This window comes from Cotesia glomerata, linkage group LG3 (assembly GCF_020080835.1).
Source record: "Cotesia glomerata isolate CgM1 linkage group LG3, MPM_Cglom_v2.3, whole genome shotgun sequence".
Taxonomy (NCBI): Eukaryota; Metazoa; Arthropoda; class Insecta; order Hymenoptera; family Braconidae; genus Cotesia; species Cotesia glomerata.
Window position 1 is genome coordinate 18,508,497 of NC_058160.1, and position 16,703 is coordinate 18,525,199.

General features: G+C 30.3%; 1 protein-coding gene across 1 annotated transcript; it reads left to right on the plus strand.

The window, feature by feature from the left end:
* The first annotated feature begins 5,713 nt into the window (after window positions 1–5,713).
* On the plus strand, window positions 5,714–7,090 carry LOC123261620. The gene has a single exon (XM_044723317.1). The coding sequence runs from the start codon at window positions 5,717–5,719 to the stop codon at window positions 7,040–7,042; it is 1,326 nt and encodes a 441-aa protein (XP_044579252.1). The 5' UTR covers window positions 5,714–5,716; the 3' UTR covers window positions 7,043–7,090.
* Window positions 7,091–16,703: the final 9,613 nt, after the last annotated feature.

The following is a 16,703-nucleotide window of genomic DNA, read 5'->3' on the forward strand; positions in this document are numbered from 1 at the left end:
GGACTACCATGTGGTATTTATCCAAAGATTATAAAATTTTTACAATATAATCAATTTATCTATAAAATAAATAATAAGGCATTTTTTTTATTCATTAAGATAAATAATTGTAAAAAAAAAAAAAAAAAATATAGTTTATTAAACAAATGTAAGATCCAATGTACATGTTAGTGTATGTGTGGGTGCGTACGCACATAGGTTAACATTTTGGGGCGGGACTAGTCGCTTTTCCTAAGAAAATGGAGTAAGAAAGGGAACGGATCCCGGAAAACTGCCTCCCGATTGGATGCAGTTTTCCTCCGAAAATTATGTCTATTTCGGAATAATCGTGGACATAAAAAGGCCTAGTCCACCCGAAACGCGGTCTAGTTCATCCCCAGAAGCCGCAAGTGTCCTCACACTTCATCTACCTATCGACGTTAGTCCCGACTAACCTATAGTACAGTGTCCTCACACTTAAAATTAATATTTCAACAGAAAAAATTTAGATTCAGTTTAGAAAAGTTTAGAATCAATGAAAATCAAATTGACCAGGTACCGTAATTCAAATATTATACTTTAATTTGGTTTCCAATCTTGTAAAATTTATTGTATTTAGAATTTAAGAATTTGAATACACTTTATAATTTAACACTACTCCTATCTGCATTCTTTCACTTTTAAAACCTAATACTCAACACGATCCCGGTCTATAGGCTGAAAAGCTTGGACTAAAAATAAATTAAATTAATTAGTCCAAATTCTGGACGTAACATATTCATTAAAATGAATGAATATAAATTATCAAAAAAGACGTTTTCCGTACATTGAAATTAAGATCAGCTCTGCAAAAGATTGAACCGACACAGTCTGTTCTGACAATGAGTATCAGAATCCTATTTTCGATGTCGGAAATCTTTTTTCGATGTCAGTATTATTTATGACTCGCAATTATTAATAATGGTTGGCTATAATTTATTAATTGAATTGAATGAATATAAATTATCGAAAAAGAATTTTTTCGTATACTCAAGTCAAAATTAACTCTGCCAGAGATTGAACCAACACATTTGGTTCTAAGAATAAGATCTCTGTTTCTGACGTCAGAAATCTTTTTCCGACGTTAGTATTATTTATAACTTGCAACTATTAATAACACCGGCAAACAAAAAAAAAAAATTGTCAGTACTTTTGATGGGACCCATATATCTTTATGTATTTCGACCCGCTGAATTTGAGGTCAGTTTGACCCGTACACCGTCAAATTTTCGAGAAAACTTTGTAAATTTAATTACAAATATTAATAATGCTGTGAAGCGGGAAAGAATAGGAGTTACGGTAATTATTACGTGAAGCGTTCCACATTCACGTAACAGGATATTGGTAGGAAAGGATTGAGAAAGAAATGTGAAGAGGATCATCTTAATGTGAGTTTATAGAATATGCGAGAAAAAATTATTAGATAGCTCGGACTGGGATTCGAACCCAGAACCTTCCGAAGACACGTCGGCAACGCAAATGAGAGAGTGAGACAGAAGCTATGTATACATTAGAGTGATTCAAAAAATAATATATAACGACCTAAGGCCAGAAAGTTGGATTTCCTGGCGTATGGGAAATCATATCACATACCTCAGGGCATCCAACATTCTGGTCGTGGGTTGTATACTATTTTTCTTGCTCTCCAGCCGAAAATACGCAATTCCGCGGAAGGGGTTTTGCCGGGCGTGAAAGGGGCACCGCCCGACTTTTGCAAAGCCGAGGCGAAGCTAAGCTTATGTGTGTGTGTGTGTGTGTGTGTGTGTGTGTGTGTGTGTATTTAAATCTCTCATAACTTTTGAACGGATCATCCGATTCGATTGAAATAAGCGGCGTTCCAAAGAGTTCCTTTGTCCTTAGAATTCTGATACTAGTTTACAAAATTTGAGTCGATGAATTTTGAGAAATCTCAAAAATAAAATTTCCAAAAATTCGTTTTTTTGAAATATCTTTTAAACGGCTCAACCGATCGATTCCAAAAACTAATTAGCTCTTAACCTCAAAAAACCACGTCAATTGCTACCAGCCCAGTCAAATCGGTTGATTCGTTCGAGAGATATCGTTGTCGAAAAAAATGTTTTTTCCAGAATTTTTATGAAATTTTCAGTCTGACCAGTTTGCGCTGAAAATTTTTCAAAGAACTCAAAAAACTGCGTTGAATGCCGTAAACTGCGAAAAAATCGGTTTATTCATTCAAAAGTTATTCTGGTTTGAAAATTCAAAAACAAGTGTTCTATGAATCTTCCATCGAATAGCTACTTATTAGAGTTTGGAGAGCTTATAATAATACACAAACTATATTTTTGAGCTCTTTGAGCTCAAACAATGAGTGAATTGTTGAGCGCTGAGGTATGGAAGGAGCGGGAAGTTGCAGGGATGCCCTTTAGGGTCAACCGTTTTCCTAATTTTTTTGTAACTTTTTTGAGATATGTCAAAATTTACTAGTTCGAATCGGTCCAAATGGTATTCATAATCTAAGTTTGGCCAAGTCCTTTCGAACGGCATCAACCGCGATGAAATCGGTCAAGCCGTTCAAAAGTCATAAGAGGGTCACACAAACACACACACACACACACACACACACACACACACACACACACACACACACACACACACACACACACACACACACACACACACACACACACACACACACACACATATACAGACACCATCGCAGGAATAGTCAGGGAAGCTTCCTAGGACCTCAAAACGTCAAGATTCAATGAAAACTCGATTTTCGTAGAACGGGGTGAAAACAATAACTTCCCGATTTCTGAAAATCTTCAATTTTCTTAGCGGAAAGTTAAAAATAAATTCACAGAAAGATTTATTTGTAAAAAAACATATGGAATATCATGAAAAACAGCTTAACAAACGATTGTATGACATTTACCTCTTGTAAGTAAACTGAAGTATACGGTCGTTTGTTAGGTTGTTTTCCATAATATTCGTTATACTTTTTTATAAATTGAATCTTTCGCAGAGCTGATCTTGACTTCAGTATACTGAAAAAGTCTTTTTTAATGAATTATATTCATTCAATTCAATAAATGAGTTACAGCTAACTATTATTGATAATTGCGAGTAATGAATAATACTGACCTCGAAAACAGAAATCAGACATTCAAAAAAGACTGTAAGTGTTCAATCTTTGGCAAGGCTCATATTGACTTGAGTATACGAAAAAATCCTTTTGTATTAATTTATACTCATTCAATTCAATGAATAAATTATAGCCAACTATAATTAATAGTTGTGAGTAATAAATAATACTGACGTCGGAAGAAAATTTCCGACCTCGGAAACAGAGATCTGATGCTCAGAACCAAGTGTTGGTTCAATTTTTGGCAGAGTTGATTTTGACTTAAGTATACGGAAAAATTCTTCTTTAACAATTTATATTCATTCAATTAAATTAATAAATTATAGGCAATTATTAATAATAATTGCAAGTAATAAATAATACTGATGTCGAGAAAAAAATCAGACTTTCAAAAAAGACTGTGTGTGTTCAATCTTTGGCAGAGCTCATATTGACTTGAATATACGAAAAAAGTCTTTTGTATTAATTTATACTCATTTAATTTAATTCATAAATTATAGCAAACTATTATTAATAAATGCAAGTAATAAATAATACTGACGTCGGAACAAGATTTATGACGTCGGAAACGAAGATCTGATGCTTAGAACCAAATGTGTTGGTTCAATCTCTGGCAGAGTTGATTTTGACTTGAGTATACGGAAAAATTCTTTTTCGATGATTTATTTTCATTCAATTCAATTAAGGTTGCACGGACAGTACCCCGTAAGTCATAATAGAATCTAAATTTTTTTTTTATAAAAATTAAAAATTTTAATACGAAAATTCATTACTATAATTTAACAGTTATCTAACAATATTATTATTTAAATAAATTAATTAATTTAATTAACAAAAACAATAAATAGTTAACGTTTGACTCGAGTATTTTTTCACAAAACTTAGACCTGGCAACATCGCGCTTAACAGTTGTTTATATTTACCTCGCTGGGTAGCTGAGTTAGTGTTAAGTTGTAAGAGGTTATTTGTAATAGCAGAATGAGTAATGCAAATCAATTTAGACACAATGGGAAATTTGCAAGAAAAAGTATTGTAAATTGGAAAAATAATGTCAGTAAAAGCGCGAAAAAACTCCATGAAAAGTATAAAAATGTCGGCGTACAATTACCAAACAATCGACGCATCGTTGATTTGGAGAAACTAGCTACAGAAATGTGGTGTATGACATGTGATTTGCCTCTAAGTTTTCGTTTTCTGATACAAGAAGAAATTTTTGGAGCAGCGAGTGTATTTCATTTGAAATGTCCAAAATGTGATAGAATTCGTCAAGTTAAAAGTTCAACTAGTGAAGGAGAATCGACCAGATCAAAATATCACGTGAATTTTAAACTAGCTCTTGGTAAGTTAATATAAAAGGTTAAATACAGAGAATCATAAAATTTATAATAGAAAATTAGATATTAATTACTCACAAATTATATAATTATTATTATTGATTGAAATTATTATTACAGCAATATTAGATGGAGGTATTGGAGAAACGCAACTGAATACAACATTATCAGCACTGAATCTGCCTACAGTCAATCACAACTTGATTAAGCGGTACGAAAGATTTGTTGGACCAGCAGTTGAGGTAGTTGCCAAGGAAAGTTGCCATGAAACGTTAAAAGTTGAACGAGAGTTGACAATTTTGAATGAAGGGTAAATATATTTGATATGGACATTTATTTTATATCGAATATATTAAAAATTGTATATATTATATTGTGAGAAACAATTAAATAAAATATGATTCTATACTGTTTTAAATGTTGTTGTAAAAATATTTATAACAGTTTGAAGTGAATCATATATTTTTTTAATAAAAAATAATTTTTTTAATAATATTTATGATACATATATAATCATGCGTATTTATATAATATTTTTACAACCATTTACAACTGTATATTGAATGAAAAAATTTTTTTAAAAATAAAAATACTTTTGTAACAGACAACAACTTTTTTTTCCCCCTTATTTACTTGCAGATCTTGTGATAGAACAAGTACTGAAAAAACTTTGCATGATGGTGATTCTGAAATAAATTTAAATAGTGGAGCAAGTGACACCAAGACAGGGGATTCAGATTTAAAGGCTGTTAGTACCACTACTATAATTAATCCTATAGCAGAAAGGATTATTAATACTGTTCAGACTGATATAATGGTAGATACTAACAACAATAATGTAGCAGAGACCGATTTTGAAGAAACTAATAAATGTTGTGATGACTCAACTTTCGATGTGGGTTCAGCAGCTATAAATTCAACTGGAAGTTTTATCCATGATGAAAGTAATTCTAAAGAAAGTTTTGCAAGCTTTAGTCAAGAATTCCCTAAAAATCGTAAGCGTAAGTTGCAGAGTATCATCGGTACCTCAAAAACTCCGAAGACAAAGGTTGGCTTACGGCTGTCATACGATGGAGCTTGGTTAAAAAAAGGTTCCGGAAGGTGCTACAATAGTAAGCAAGGTCATGGTACAGCATTTGGACATTACAGCCGAAAATGCGTAGCCTACGCGACCAGAAATAAAGGTTGTAGGTATTGCCGTATAAATTCTAAGAAGAAACATGATTGTCGCAATAACTTCGTCGGCAGCTCGAAAGCCATGGAGGCAGATATTGCAGTTCAAATTCTTACTCAAAATAAAACATTTGTAGAAGAAAATGTTGAAATAAAAACATTAATTGGTGACGAAGATTCGTGCACTATTGCTAATTTACGCAGGGCATCTGATCATGCAATTGACAAGTGGACGGATATCAATCATGCAACAAGAAAAATTTCAAAACTTTTGTATGCTGTTAAAAAAATTCCAAAAGCTGCAATTGAGTATTTAATATATTGTTTTAATAGTGCTCTTCGAGGTAATGACGGTAACGTTGAATTGACAAAGGCAGCAATATTAAATATTGTACCACATGCTTTCGGGGAACACGATGCATGTGGTTTATGGTGTAACTATGCAAGTGATCCTGAAGGTTTTAAACATAAATATCTTCCAGGTGGTAAGCCTTTAACTGGTGATGAGTTAAAAGCTAGTATCACGCCAATTTTTAAACAAGCCGCAGATAATGCAGAAAAGTTAGCTCCACGCGGATCAAGTCAGATTAATGAAAACTGTAATGCTGTGATAACGACTAAAGCAACAAAAGCAAAACACTACAGTGATTCTAGTTCCAGTGATTTTCGTGTAGCTGCAGGTATAAGTCAAGTAAACTTGGGCACAAGTTATTTAAATACAGTAAATACCAAATTAGGCTTATCTCCAATGAAAGCTAACTCATTGCTTTTTCGAAAAAATCGAGATGAAAGAAGAAAAAAAAGAAATGCCCTCATTAAAACTAAAGAATTCAAGAAAAAACGCCGTGCCCTTTTTCGAAATCGACAGAAATCAAATGCATCCGCTGAAGCTCGTGAAGGTATTACTTATCAAAGTAACAGTGAAATAAGTGCTAGTCTTGAATTAAATGAAAAATTCATCTCTAGCAATGCTCTAACCGTTGATGGAAGCACAAAACTTGTCATCTTTGATATTGAGACTACCGGATTAAAATTAACTGACCAGATAGTTCAAATCGCTGCACAATGTCATGATAAAAAATATAATGCATATATAATGCCATCTTGTAACTTTTCGGCTGAAACATCTAAAATTACCGGACTCACTGTAATGTATGATCAACTACATAAAAATGCTGTTCACATACAAACAGTTTCACCAAAGCGTGCTATTACTGAATTAATTGCATTTTTTAAATCTATCAGTTCTACTGTCGTGTTAGCAGCTCACAATGGACTCAGGTTTGATGTACCTAGGATTCTAATTTTTGTACAACAAGTTAATTTGCTGGAAAAGTTTCAATGTATTGTGATAGGTTTTACGGATACATTAAATTTTTTAAAAAAGCATTTAAATGAGAGGCGTAATTAAAAAAAAAGTTTCGCTCAATCTGCTTTGGCTGAAGATTATCTAGGTTCAACATTTATACAGGAATCTGCGCATGATGCTTCAGCAGATGTTTCTATTTTGCAACAACTTATTAATCATAAAGACATTAATATTTCTTCTAAAGATTTGATGAATGCCGGAGTTACGGTGGATAGCATTCTAAATGCTAAGAATGAAAAGAATAAATTGAAAAGTTTGAAAGATTCACTGAGTGTACAGAAGGCTGACAAAAAAAATGAAAAAAATAAACAGCAATGTGGAGTTTCTGCTAATATAATTACCAAAATAGCGAAAGCTGGAATAAATATGTGTGATTTAAAAAAAATTTATGTAGATGATGGATTTGAAGGTTTAAAAATTTTATTAAGCCAAAGTATTGACCAAAAACCTCGCGTAACTGCGAGAACCCAGACTATAACTGCAATTAAAAATAAATTAGATGAACTACTCAGTAGTTAATAGTCAGTAAGTAATATGCAATAAGTCTGTCTAACGTTTTAAATCTAATATTTTTATTTATGTTATGTGTTCTAAGATTGAAAATAAATGTTGTTACTTCATATTTTATTATAATATAAGTATTGTTCTTACTTAAAAATAAATTATTTGATTATTATTCTGCATGTAATAAAATATAAAAGATTAAAAATAACAAAAAATGTGATGTAAAGTGTTGACTGTTTCTACATTTCCTTTCTCCCTACTGCCAATTACATTTTTAATATTATAGTCATATTTTTAAATGTATTTTTTTTCTACAGCTTAATAAATTGAAAACAACAAATTCTTTTTTTTTATAAGTAAGTATAAAAACATAACCCACAGAAATACAGAGGAAAAATTAAAATTCAAAGTTGGCGCGTTCTATTCTGTGCAACGTTGCCACACTGCGCTGAATCACGTGGTTTAATTATTTTTAAGTATGTCGGACTGATATTTTTGTGAATTTCTGATCTTTTGAATTAAAATAGCTTTAAAAGTCTTCGGCAGAAAATATTAATTTTAATTTTAATGTATTCTATGAAAGTTGATTGATTTAAAAATAAGTTTTTTGTTTTTTAATCTTCCTATGGATTAGCCACATAAATCGATAAATGTGCATCTCGTCAACAGTCTCTATAACCTACATGTTAAATTTCTATTTTTTAATAATTTATTAAACAATAACCCTTCGACTAATCTTTTCCAAAAAATTAATTTAGACGTATAAGATAGCTATTTATAACATATAAAAAAATTAGCTTCTGATCTTCAAAAGTGCATTAGTGTCCGTACAACCTTAATCAATTATAGCTAACCATTATAAATAATTGCGAGTCATAAATAATACTAACATCGAAAAAAGATTTCCGACATCGGAAATAGGATTCTGATACTCATCCCAGATAGCAAAATGACGTATTAAGTTATTCCGAATGAGCTCAGATTTCTGATTTGGACGTCAGAGTCTACGTCTAAAAGACGTCTTTAAGACCTTCTGAAGAGGTCGAATGCGCCGCTTATTGTAGACTTTAAGAACTCATCAAAACGAGCTCTTAAAGAGCTCTTTTTTCTGAACTCGCACAAATGAATGATTTTTTATCTCTATACGCTATTATAATGATAACAATAATAAGAACACAACAAAAATAATATTAATAATAATAATAATAATAAAAGTAAATTATGAAAAATAATTCAGAGTTTCATGAAGCACCGATGCTGATTTCGAGTGTTTATTATTTTAGTTAGACCTAATATTGTCGGTTTAAAGAGAGAAAGTGAAAATCGCAATTGCCGTAACTAAGATTCGAACCCGAGTCGCGCGCGTGCTAGATCGATACCTAACCCCCTACGCTGTTCAAACGATATGTCGTTACACATCTCATTATTCTTATAAGCTAAGTTTATATAGTGATGAAATGTTGCGATCATCGTCTATATTATTTATTATATTTGATACTGTGTATCGATAGAGAAAAAGTAACTTTTACGAATATTTATATACTAAAAAGTATTCAAAAGTCTACTTGTAATATTTTTTTAAATAGTCTATATAAATTTTGTTTACTTTTCACAATATAAAATCTAATAGATAAATTAATGAATATTAAAAATTCAACAATAATTAATAAGTATATAGTTATAAGATATCGTTAAATTCGAATAAAATGTTTAAAATTGATACATGCAAAGTACTCCTTAAATGTAGGAAGTTCACATAATTTTTTCAGATTAGAATCCAATTTTATTATTTTATCTAAATTAGTTTAATTACGAACCAGGTTTTAACATTATTGCCTATTACTTCATAATATAATTTAAAATTTCTGAAAAATTTAATTAACCTGGATTAAGAGAAATGAGTTAACCTATGCCAAGTGTATATCTATATATTAATCTATTCAAATTGTTTTAAATCATTTAATTCAAATTATTTTTAATCATTTTCAATTTAATTTCTCAATCAGGAAAGTAATAAATGAAAAATGAATAAGATTTTGACAGCTTTATATTAAAAAGAAATTTGTGTTTTTGTTTATAATGTCTATAAGCTCATTATACGCAACTCAAAAAGAAGTCCAAAAAAGGGACTCAGTTAGATGTCAGAAAATTGACTCCAAACTTATGAGTTCATTAAGAGCTCTTAGTTCTGACCTCGTAAAAAAGAGCTCCTTAAGACGTCACATTAGGACTTCTATAAGAAGTTTTTTAAAAGACTTCATACTGAAATCTTTCTGACTTGGATGCTAACTGGGATTGTCAGAGCAGACTGTGTTGGTTCAATGTTTTGCAGAACTGATCTTGATTTCAATATACGGAAAACGTCTTTTTTGATAATTTATATTCATTCAACTCAATGAATAAATTATAGCCAACTATTACACCGGCACACAAGAAAAAAAGTTGTCAGTACTTTTGATGGGACCCATATATCTTTATGTATTTCGACCCGCTGAATCCGAATTTGAGATCAGTTTGACCTGTAAACCGTAAAATTTTCGAGAAAACTTTGAAAAACCTAAAAAAATGACAGAAATCGGTAGTTTAGGCGATTTAAAATGATTTAAAATTTTTTTTTGACCTAAACTAAGCATGATTTTAATGCATTTCGACCCGCTTACTATTTATCTGAAGTTTATTCAGACCATAAGCCATTAAAAGTTTAAGTAAATTCCAAAAAACCCTGAAAAATTGCAAAAAAAGCAAAAAATAGCAAAAAAAAAAGCAAAAAATTTCAGATATTGTGTTAAAAAAAATTTTATAAAATTAGATCAATCATGATTCTCATGTATTTCGATCCGCCGAATATAAATCTCGAATTTATATGGCTCAGACATCTCTCAAAATCTAAATAAATGGCAAAAAACCACTGAAAATCAAAATCAAATCAATAGTATATTACATACCTAGGCCAGTAAAATAAGAAAAGTCTTAGATGACATGTAATTGTTGGCCGAGGCGAAGCCAAGGTTGACAAACATGTGATCTGAGGCTTTACTTTTTACTGGCCAAGGTGTGTATACTATTTTTCTACTCGACGTAGCCGGAATGTGGCAACTTTGTTTAGCGCAGCGGCCAGAAAGGTGCCACTTTCCGGCCGGAGGGCAGAAAACATGTAATCCGATCTGTGGAATATAAATTTTAAATTTTTTGACCTAAATCCTCAAAAAATTTTAATTCTTTAAAAAAATCTTTTCAAAACCGTTTATTTTTTAATTTTAATTCATTCTCCGCTTATATCTAACCCTTTTATCTTCAAATGACCTACATAAAGGGTTTTTCATTTGCTTTTTTATTTATAAGGTAGATCTCTCTTCAGTGTCCAACAATGATCAGCCATCATAATGATATCCCACTTTCCTTGATAACGATTTTCCATTACACTAATGTCTTGATGGAATCTTTCGCCTTGCTCTTCACTATAATCGTCAAGATTTTCAGGAAAGTGTGAAAGGTGAGAATCTAAATAAGGTAAAAGCCCCAATATATGATCATGTACCAGTATATGATCACTCCATGTATTTGTATACCTATATTTGTGAATATAGATATAAAAATACATGGAGTGATCATATACTGGTACATGATCATATATTGGGGCTTTTACCTTAGTGCAATTTTGAATTCATCAAGCAACCCAAAGTATCGTAGTTGTACAACAATTCTTCAACTAAATTCACGTAATTCTCACTTTCTGTATTCCCTAAAAAGTTTTGTGATACTTCTTTGAAGCTTGCCCATGCTGCTCTCTCAATCTCATTCATTTCATATTCGAAATTATCGTCCTTAAATAAAGTCCGAATTTAGGGTCCATCGAAAATTCCTTCTTTCAATTTTGCATCACTTATAGCTGGAAAGTTTTCCCCCAAATATTTGAAACAGTTGCCATCTTTGTCTAAAGCTTTGACAAACTGGTTCATAAGACCAAGCTTCATGTGAAGTGGCGGTAGTAAGTACTTGGAAGGATCAATTAGAGGTTTAGTTCTCGGGTAACATTGTGAGAACCAGGATTCAAATTCGTTCTCGTTGGCCATTCTTTTTTAACATAGTGATTTTTTCGATCTCGACTATCCCACAAACATAAAAAGCAGGGATATTTCGTGAACCCTGATTGTTGGCCTAACAGTAGTGTTGCAAGAGGATTGCACCAAGACACAGGTGTAATAAAACGATATAAAAAAAAAAAAAGTAGAATTAACTAAAATTTTTTGAGGATTTAGGTCAAAAAATTCAAAATTTATGTTCCACAACTCGGATAACATGTTAAAAATTCTTTATTTTTATTTGAAAATTAATTTTTATCATAACGGACTTGATTTATTTTAATTTTCAGTGGTTTTTTGCCATTTATTTAGATTTTGAGAGATGTCTGAGCCATATAAATTCGAGATTTATATTCGGCGGATCGAAATACATGAGAATCATGATTGATATAATTTTTTTTAACACATTATCTGGAATTTTTTGTTATTTTTTGCTTTTTTTGCAATTTTTCAGAGTTTTTTGGAATTTACTTAAACTTTTAATGGCTTATGGTCTAAATAAACTTATTCAGATAAGTATTAAGCGGGTCGAAATACATTAAAATCATATGCTTAGTTTCCCAGTCAGCATCCAAGTCAGAAAGATTTCAGTATGAAGTCTTTTAAAAAACTTCTTATAGAAGTCCTAATGTGACGTCTTAAGGAGCTCTTTTTTACGAGGTCAGAACTAAGAGCTCTTAATGAACTCATAAGTTTGGAGTCAATTTTCTGACATCTAACTGAGTCCCTTTTTTGGACTTCTTTTTGAGTTGCGTATAATGAGCTTATAGACATTATAAACAAAAACACAAATTTCTTTTTAATATAAAGCTGTCAAAATCTTATTCATTTTTCATTTATTACTTTCCTGATTGAGAAATTAAATTGAAAATGATTAAAAATAATTTGAATTAAATGATTTAAAACAATTTGAATAGATTAATATATAGATATACACTTGGCATAGGTTAACTCATTTCTCTTAATCCAGGTTAATTAAATTTTTCAGAAATTTTAAATTATATTATGAAGTAATAGGCAATAATGTTAAAACCTGGTTCGTAATTAAACTAATTTAGATAAAATAATAAAATTGGATTCTAATCTGAAAAAATTATGTGAACTTCCTACATTTAAGGAGTACTTTGCATGTATCAATTTTAAACATTTTATTCGAATTTAACGATATCTTATAACTATATACTTATTAATTATTGTTGAATTTTTAATATTCATTAATTTATCTATTAGATTTTATATTGTGAAAAGTAAACAAAATTTATATAGACTATTTAAAAAAATATTACAAGTAGACTTTTGAATACTTTTTAGTATATAAATATTCGTAAAAGTTACTTTTTCTCTATCGATACACAGTATCAAATATAATAAATAATATAGACGATGATCGCAACATTTCATCACTATATAAACTTAGCTTATAAGAATAATGAGATGTGTAACGACATATCGTTTGAACAGCGTAGGGGGTTAGGTATCGATCTAGCACGCGCGCGACTCGGGTTCGAATCTTAGTTACGGCAATTGCGATTTTCACTTTCTCTCTTTAAACCGACAATATTAGGTCTAACTAAAATAATAAACACTCGAAATCAGCATCGGTGCTTCATGAAACTCTGAATTGTTTTTCATAATTTACTTTTACTATTATTATTATTAATATTATTTTTGTTGTGTTCTTATTATTGTTATCATTATAATAGCGTATAGAGATAAAAAATCATTTGTGCGAGTTCAGAAAAAAGAGCTCTTTAAGAGCTCGTTTTGATGAGTTCTTAAAGTCTACAATAAGCGGCGCATTCGACCTCTTCAGAAGGTCTTAAAGACGTCTTTTAGACGTAGACTCTGACGTCCAAATCAGAAATCTGAGCTCATTCGGAATAACTTAATACGTCATTTTGCTATCTGGGTTAGGTCAAAAACATTTTTTAAATCATTTTAAATCGCCTAAATTGCCGATTTTTATGGCACGCCGTTTTACTTTTTAAAGCTTAAGATTTTCTACCTAAAGTTTAAATTATAATTAATATTTTTACTGTTTTTGAATTATGTTTGACATAATTTTTATTTGAGATTATTTTTTTGAAATCTATTTTTATTTCACTTTTGATAATGTTAATTCCATCAGCATATAGAAACATAGGGTTTTGGAGCATTTTTCATTTTTTAAGATATTATTTTTTACAATTTTTTTGTCATGTTTGTTAGGCAGAAATCAATTTTTATTTGGAATTTTTAGCTGTATGCATATTCGCCGATGTCATACATATGATAGTAAATTTTGTTTACGTTCTTGAATATAGATAAAAATTTTTATTCATCTTAGAAATTATGGTATAAGAAAACAAACGCATTTTTATTATTTAATACTAAATATGTTCTATGAAAAATTTTCTGAATTTTATTGAAGCTAAATTTTCATTAAGCTGATAAATTTAATTCAGTCCCTAAAAATATAATGTACAAATATTAATCATCATTGAATATGATATAAATTTATTAAACTTAGGTTTCAATTTTATATTGTATCAAAAAAAGTAACTTTGATCATTAAAGTCTCAAAAGAATCACTATTGGATGACAATTTATCCTATTTTCATGTAATTTTTTATCATTTAAATTTTAATTGATTAATTGATATTTTATTGATAATGATAATTATGAATTTTGAGATTATGTTTACATGTATATGGAGCATTATTATTCAATAATTCTCTATCTAAATAATTACATACCAGAATTATGATTTATGTTATAAATAACTTGTACAGTTATTTTTTACAGTAATGTTTTTAGTTCAAATGCTTTCAGTTATATTAATTATTCTTATTGATAAGGGCTCCAGAAATTTATAAATTAAAAATTTCACAATAATTAGTGCGATGACGGAAAAAATACTTCATCATTGGAAATTTATGTAAGCAAAACAACAGAATAGTAAATTATGGAAATCAATTGAATTTTATTTAAACTATCAAAAAATATTACATAATAATTAAGTCGATCTGTAAGTTAGCAAATAAAATTATCAATATTGATAATTTTAATTCCAAATTCGAATTAAAATTATCAATATTGATAATTTTAATTCAAACTTGGAATTAAAATTATCAATATTGATAATTTTAATCCAAACTTGGAATTAAAATTATCAATATTGATAATTTTAATTCACAGGATGAATTAAAATTATCACTAGATGTTTAAAACATCAGTGCAGCCAATACAAAATCGCGCGATTTTATCGTCTCATTCAAAAGTAGTGTTATTGGTAAATGTAAATTTCAAGACACCACCTCGTGGTCGAAAGCAGTACTACTCAAATTAGGTCATTTATTCTCGTGGCGGTGACGTACTTGCCACCTGGCGTTAAAAAATTTAACTACTCAAACCAGGTTTTGGTAATAGGCCTTTTTACACGGTGCCATTTACCAATACTCAGCAAGGTTACTAGATGCGTTATAACGACGACACCTCGTGGATTGGTGGGCTGTTTATTGTCACACAAGATTTTTTTATTAGTTTAAATTTAAAATATATCAATAAATGTATTTTAATAAACTATTCCCTGGTTAATATTGATAACATTTTATCTCAACTTAAATTTGTTGTTCGTTATAAATTAATCGAGAAAAATTGCATATACACTCGCTCGCATTAATGCTGGACCCTCCCCCCTCCGCAAATTTTTTTAACTTTCGGCTAAGAATATTGAAAATTTTCAAAAGTTGGGAAGTTATTGATTTTACCCCGTTTTTCGAAAATCAAGTTTTCAACGGATGTTGACGTTTTGAGGTTTTAGGAAGCCCTCCGAATGTTTCCGTGGTGATGGCCGTATGTACACGGAAAAAAGTAAACTGTAATATTCACTCGGATTCCGGTTAGTTTTTATAATTTCAAACAGTAAAGCGGACATCGGGGTGGCAAAAATGTAAATATTACAGAACTTAATGTAGAAAGTATAAAAGCCACAGTTTATAATTTAATATCCAAAATAAGTGATTAGTAATTTTCACTATAGTAAATAACGACTCTTTCATCTTTAAAAATTACAGTTTCAAACAGTAAAAAATGCCATTTCAATAAATAGTCCATATTATGAAGAGAAGGGGAACTTAGATGAAAGAGAAAGGGGTCTCACTCTGAGAGAATTTAACATTTCAAACAGTAAAAATTATATTTTCAAAATATACATTTTACCAGTCTGAGCAAGTCAATAATTACAGTTTGACTTTTGGCGTTGCGTTTAAAATTTACCATTTCACTTTGTAAATATTGACGTTGCTTGTATTAAAAATTTACTAACTTTATTTTATACTTTTTACATATCATAACATAATTTTTTAGGTACGAAATGATAAATATTAAAGTCTGAATTCTTAATTATTATACTTTAACATTTTAGACATTTACCGAGCGAATATTACTGTTTGAAATAGTATTTTCTTCCATGTAAAGAGTAAATTGTAACGTTTAAATTGTAAATATTACAATGTGAATAGTAAAATTACGATTTTACTGTTTGAAATGGTAATTTTTAGCAGTTGATCATTACTTATTATAAATCGACTGTTATTTATTACAGTTTACTTTTTTCCGTGTAAAGCTCTCATAAATTTTGAACAGCTCGACCGATTTTATCGCGGTTGGTGCCGTTCGAAAGGGCTTGAACAAACTTAGGTTTTGAATACAACTTGGACTGATTCGAACCAGCAGATTTTGAAAAATCTCAAAAAAAATTACAAAAAAGAATTAGGAAAACGGTTGACCTTGAAGGCCATCCCTGCAACTTCCCGCTAATCCCATACCTGGACGCTTAAAATTAAACTTATGCTGTTTTTGAGCTCTTCAAGCTCAAAAGTCTAATAGAAGTTTGATAAAACACTATTTATTGAGTTTTCAAACCGCAATAACTTTTGAATAAATGAACTGATTTTCTTGCGGTTGGCAGCATTCGACGCAGTTTTTTTAAGCCTCATGAAGAATCTTTAAGTTTGTATTGATCAAACCAGAAATTTCGGAGTAATTCCGAAAAAACACTTTTTTGGGTTTTCTTTCTTGCACGATATCTTTTGAACGAATCTACCGATTTTGGCCAGATTAGCGGCAATCGACGT

Excerpts from the sequence above, each read along its gene's own strand:
- LOC123261620 (XM_044723317.1), top strand. The coding sequence starts at position 5,717 with ATGGAGGCAGATATTGCAGTTCAAATTCTTACTCAAAATAAAACATTT.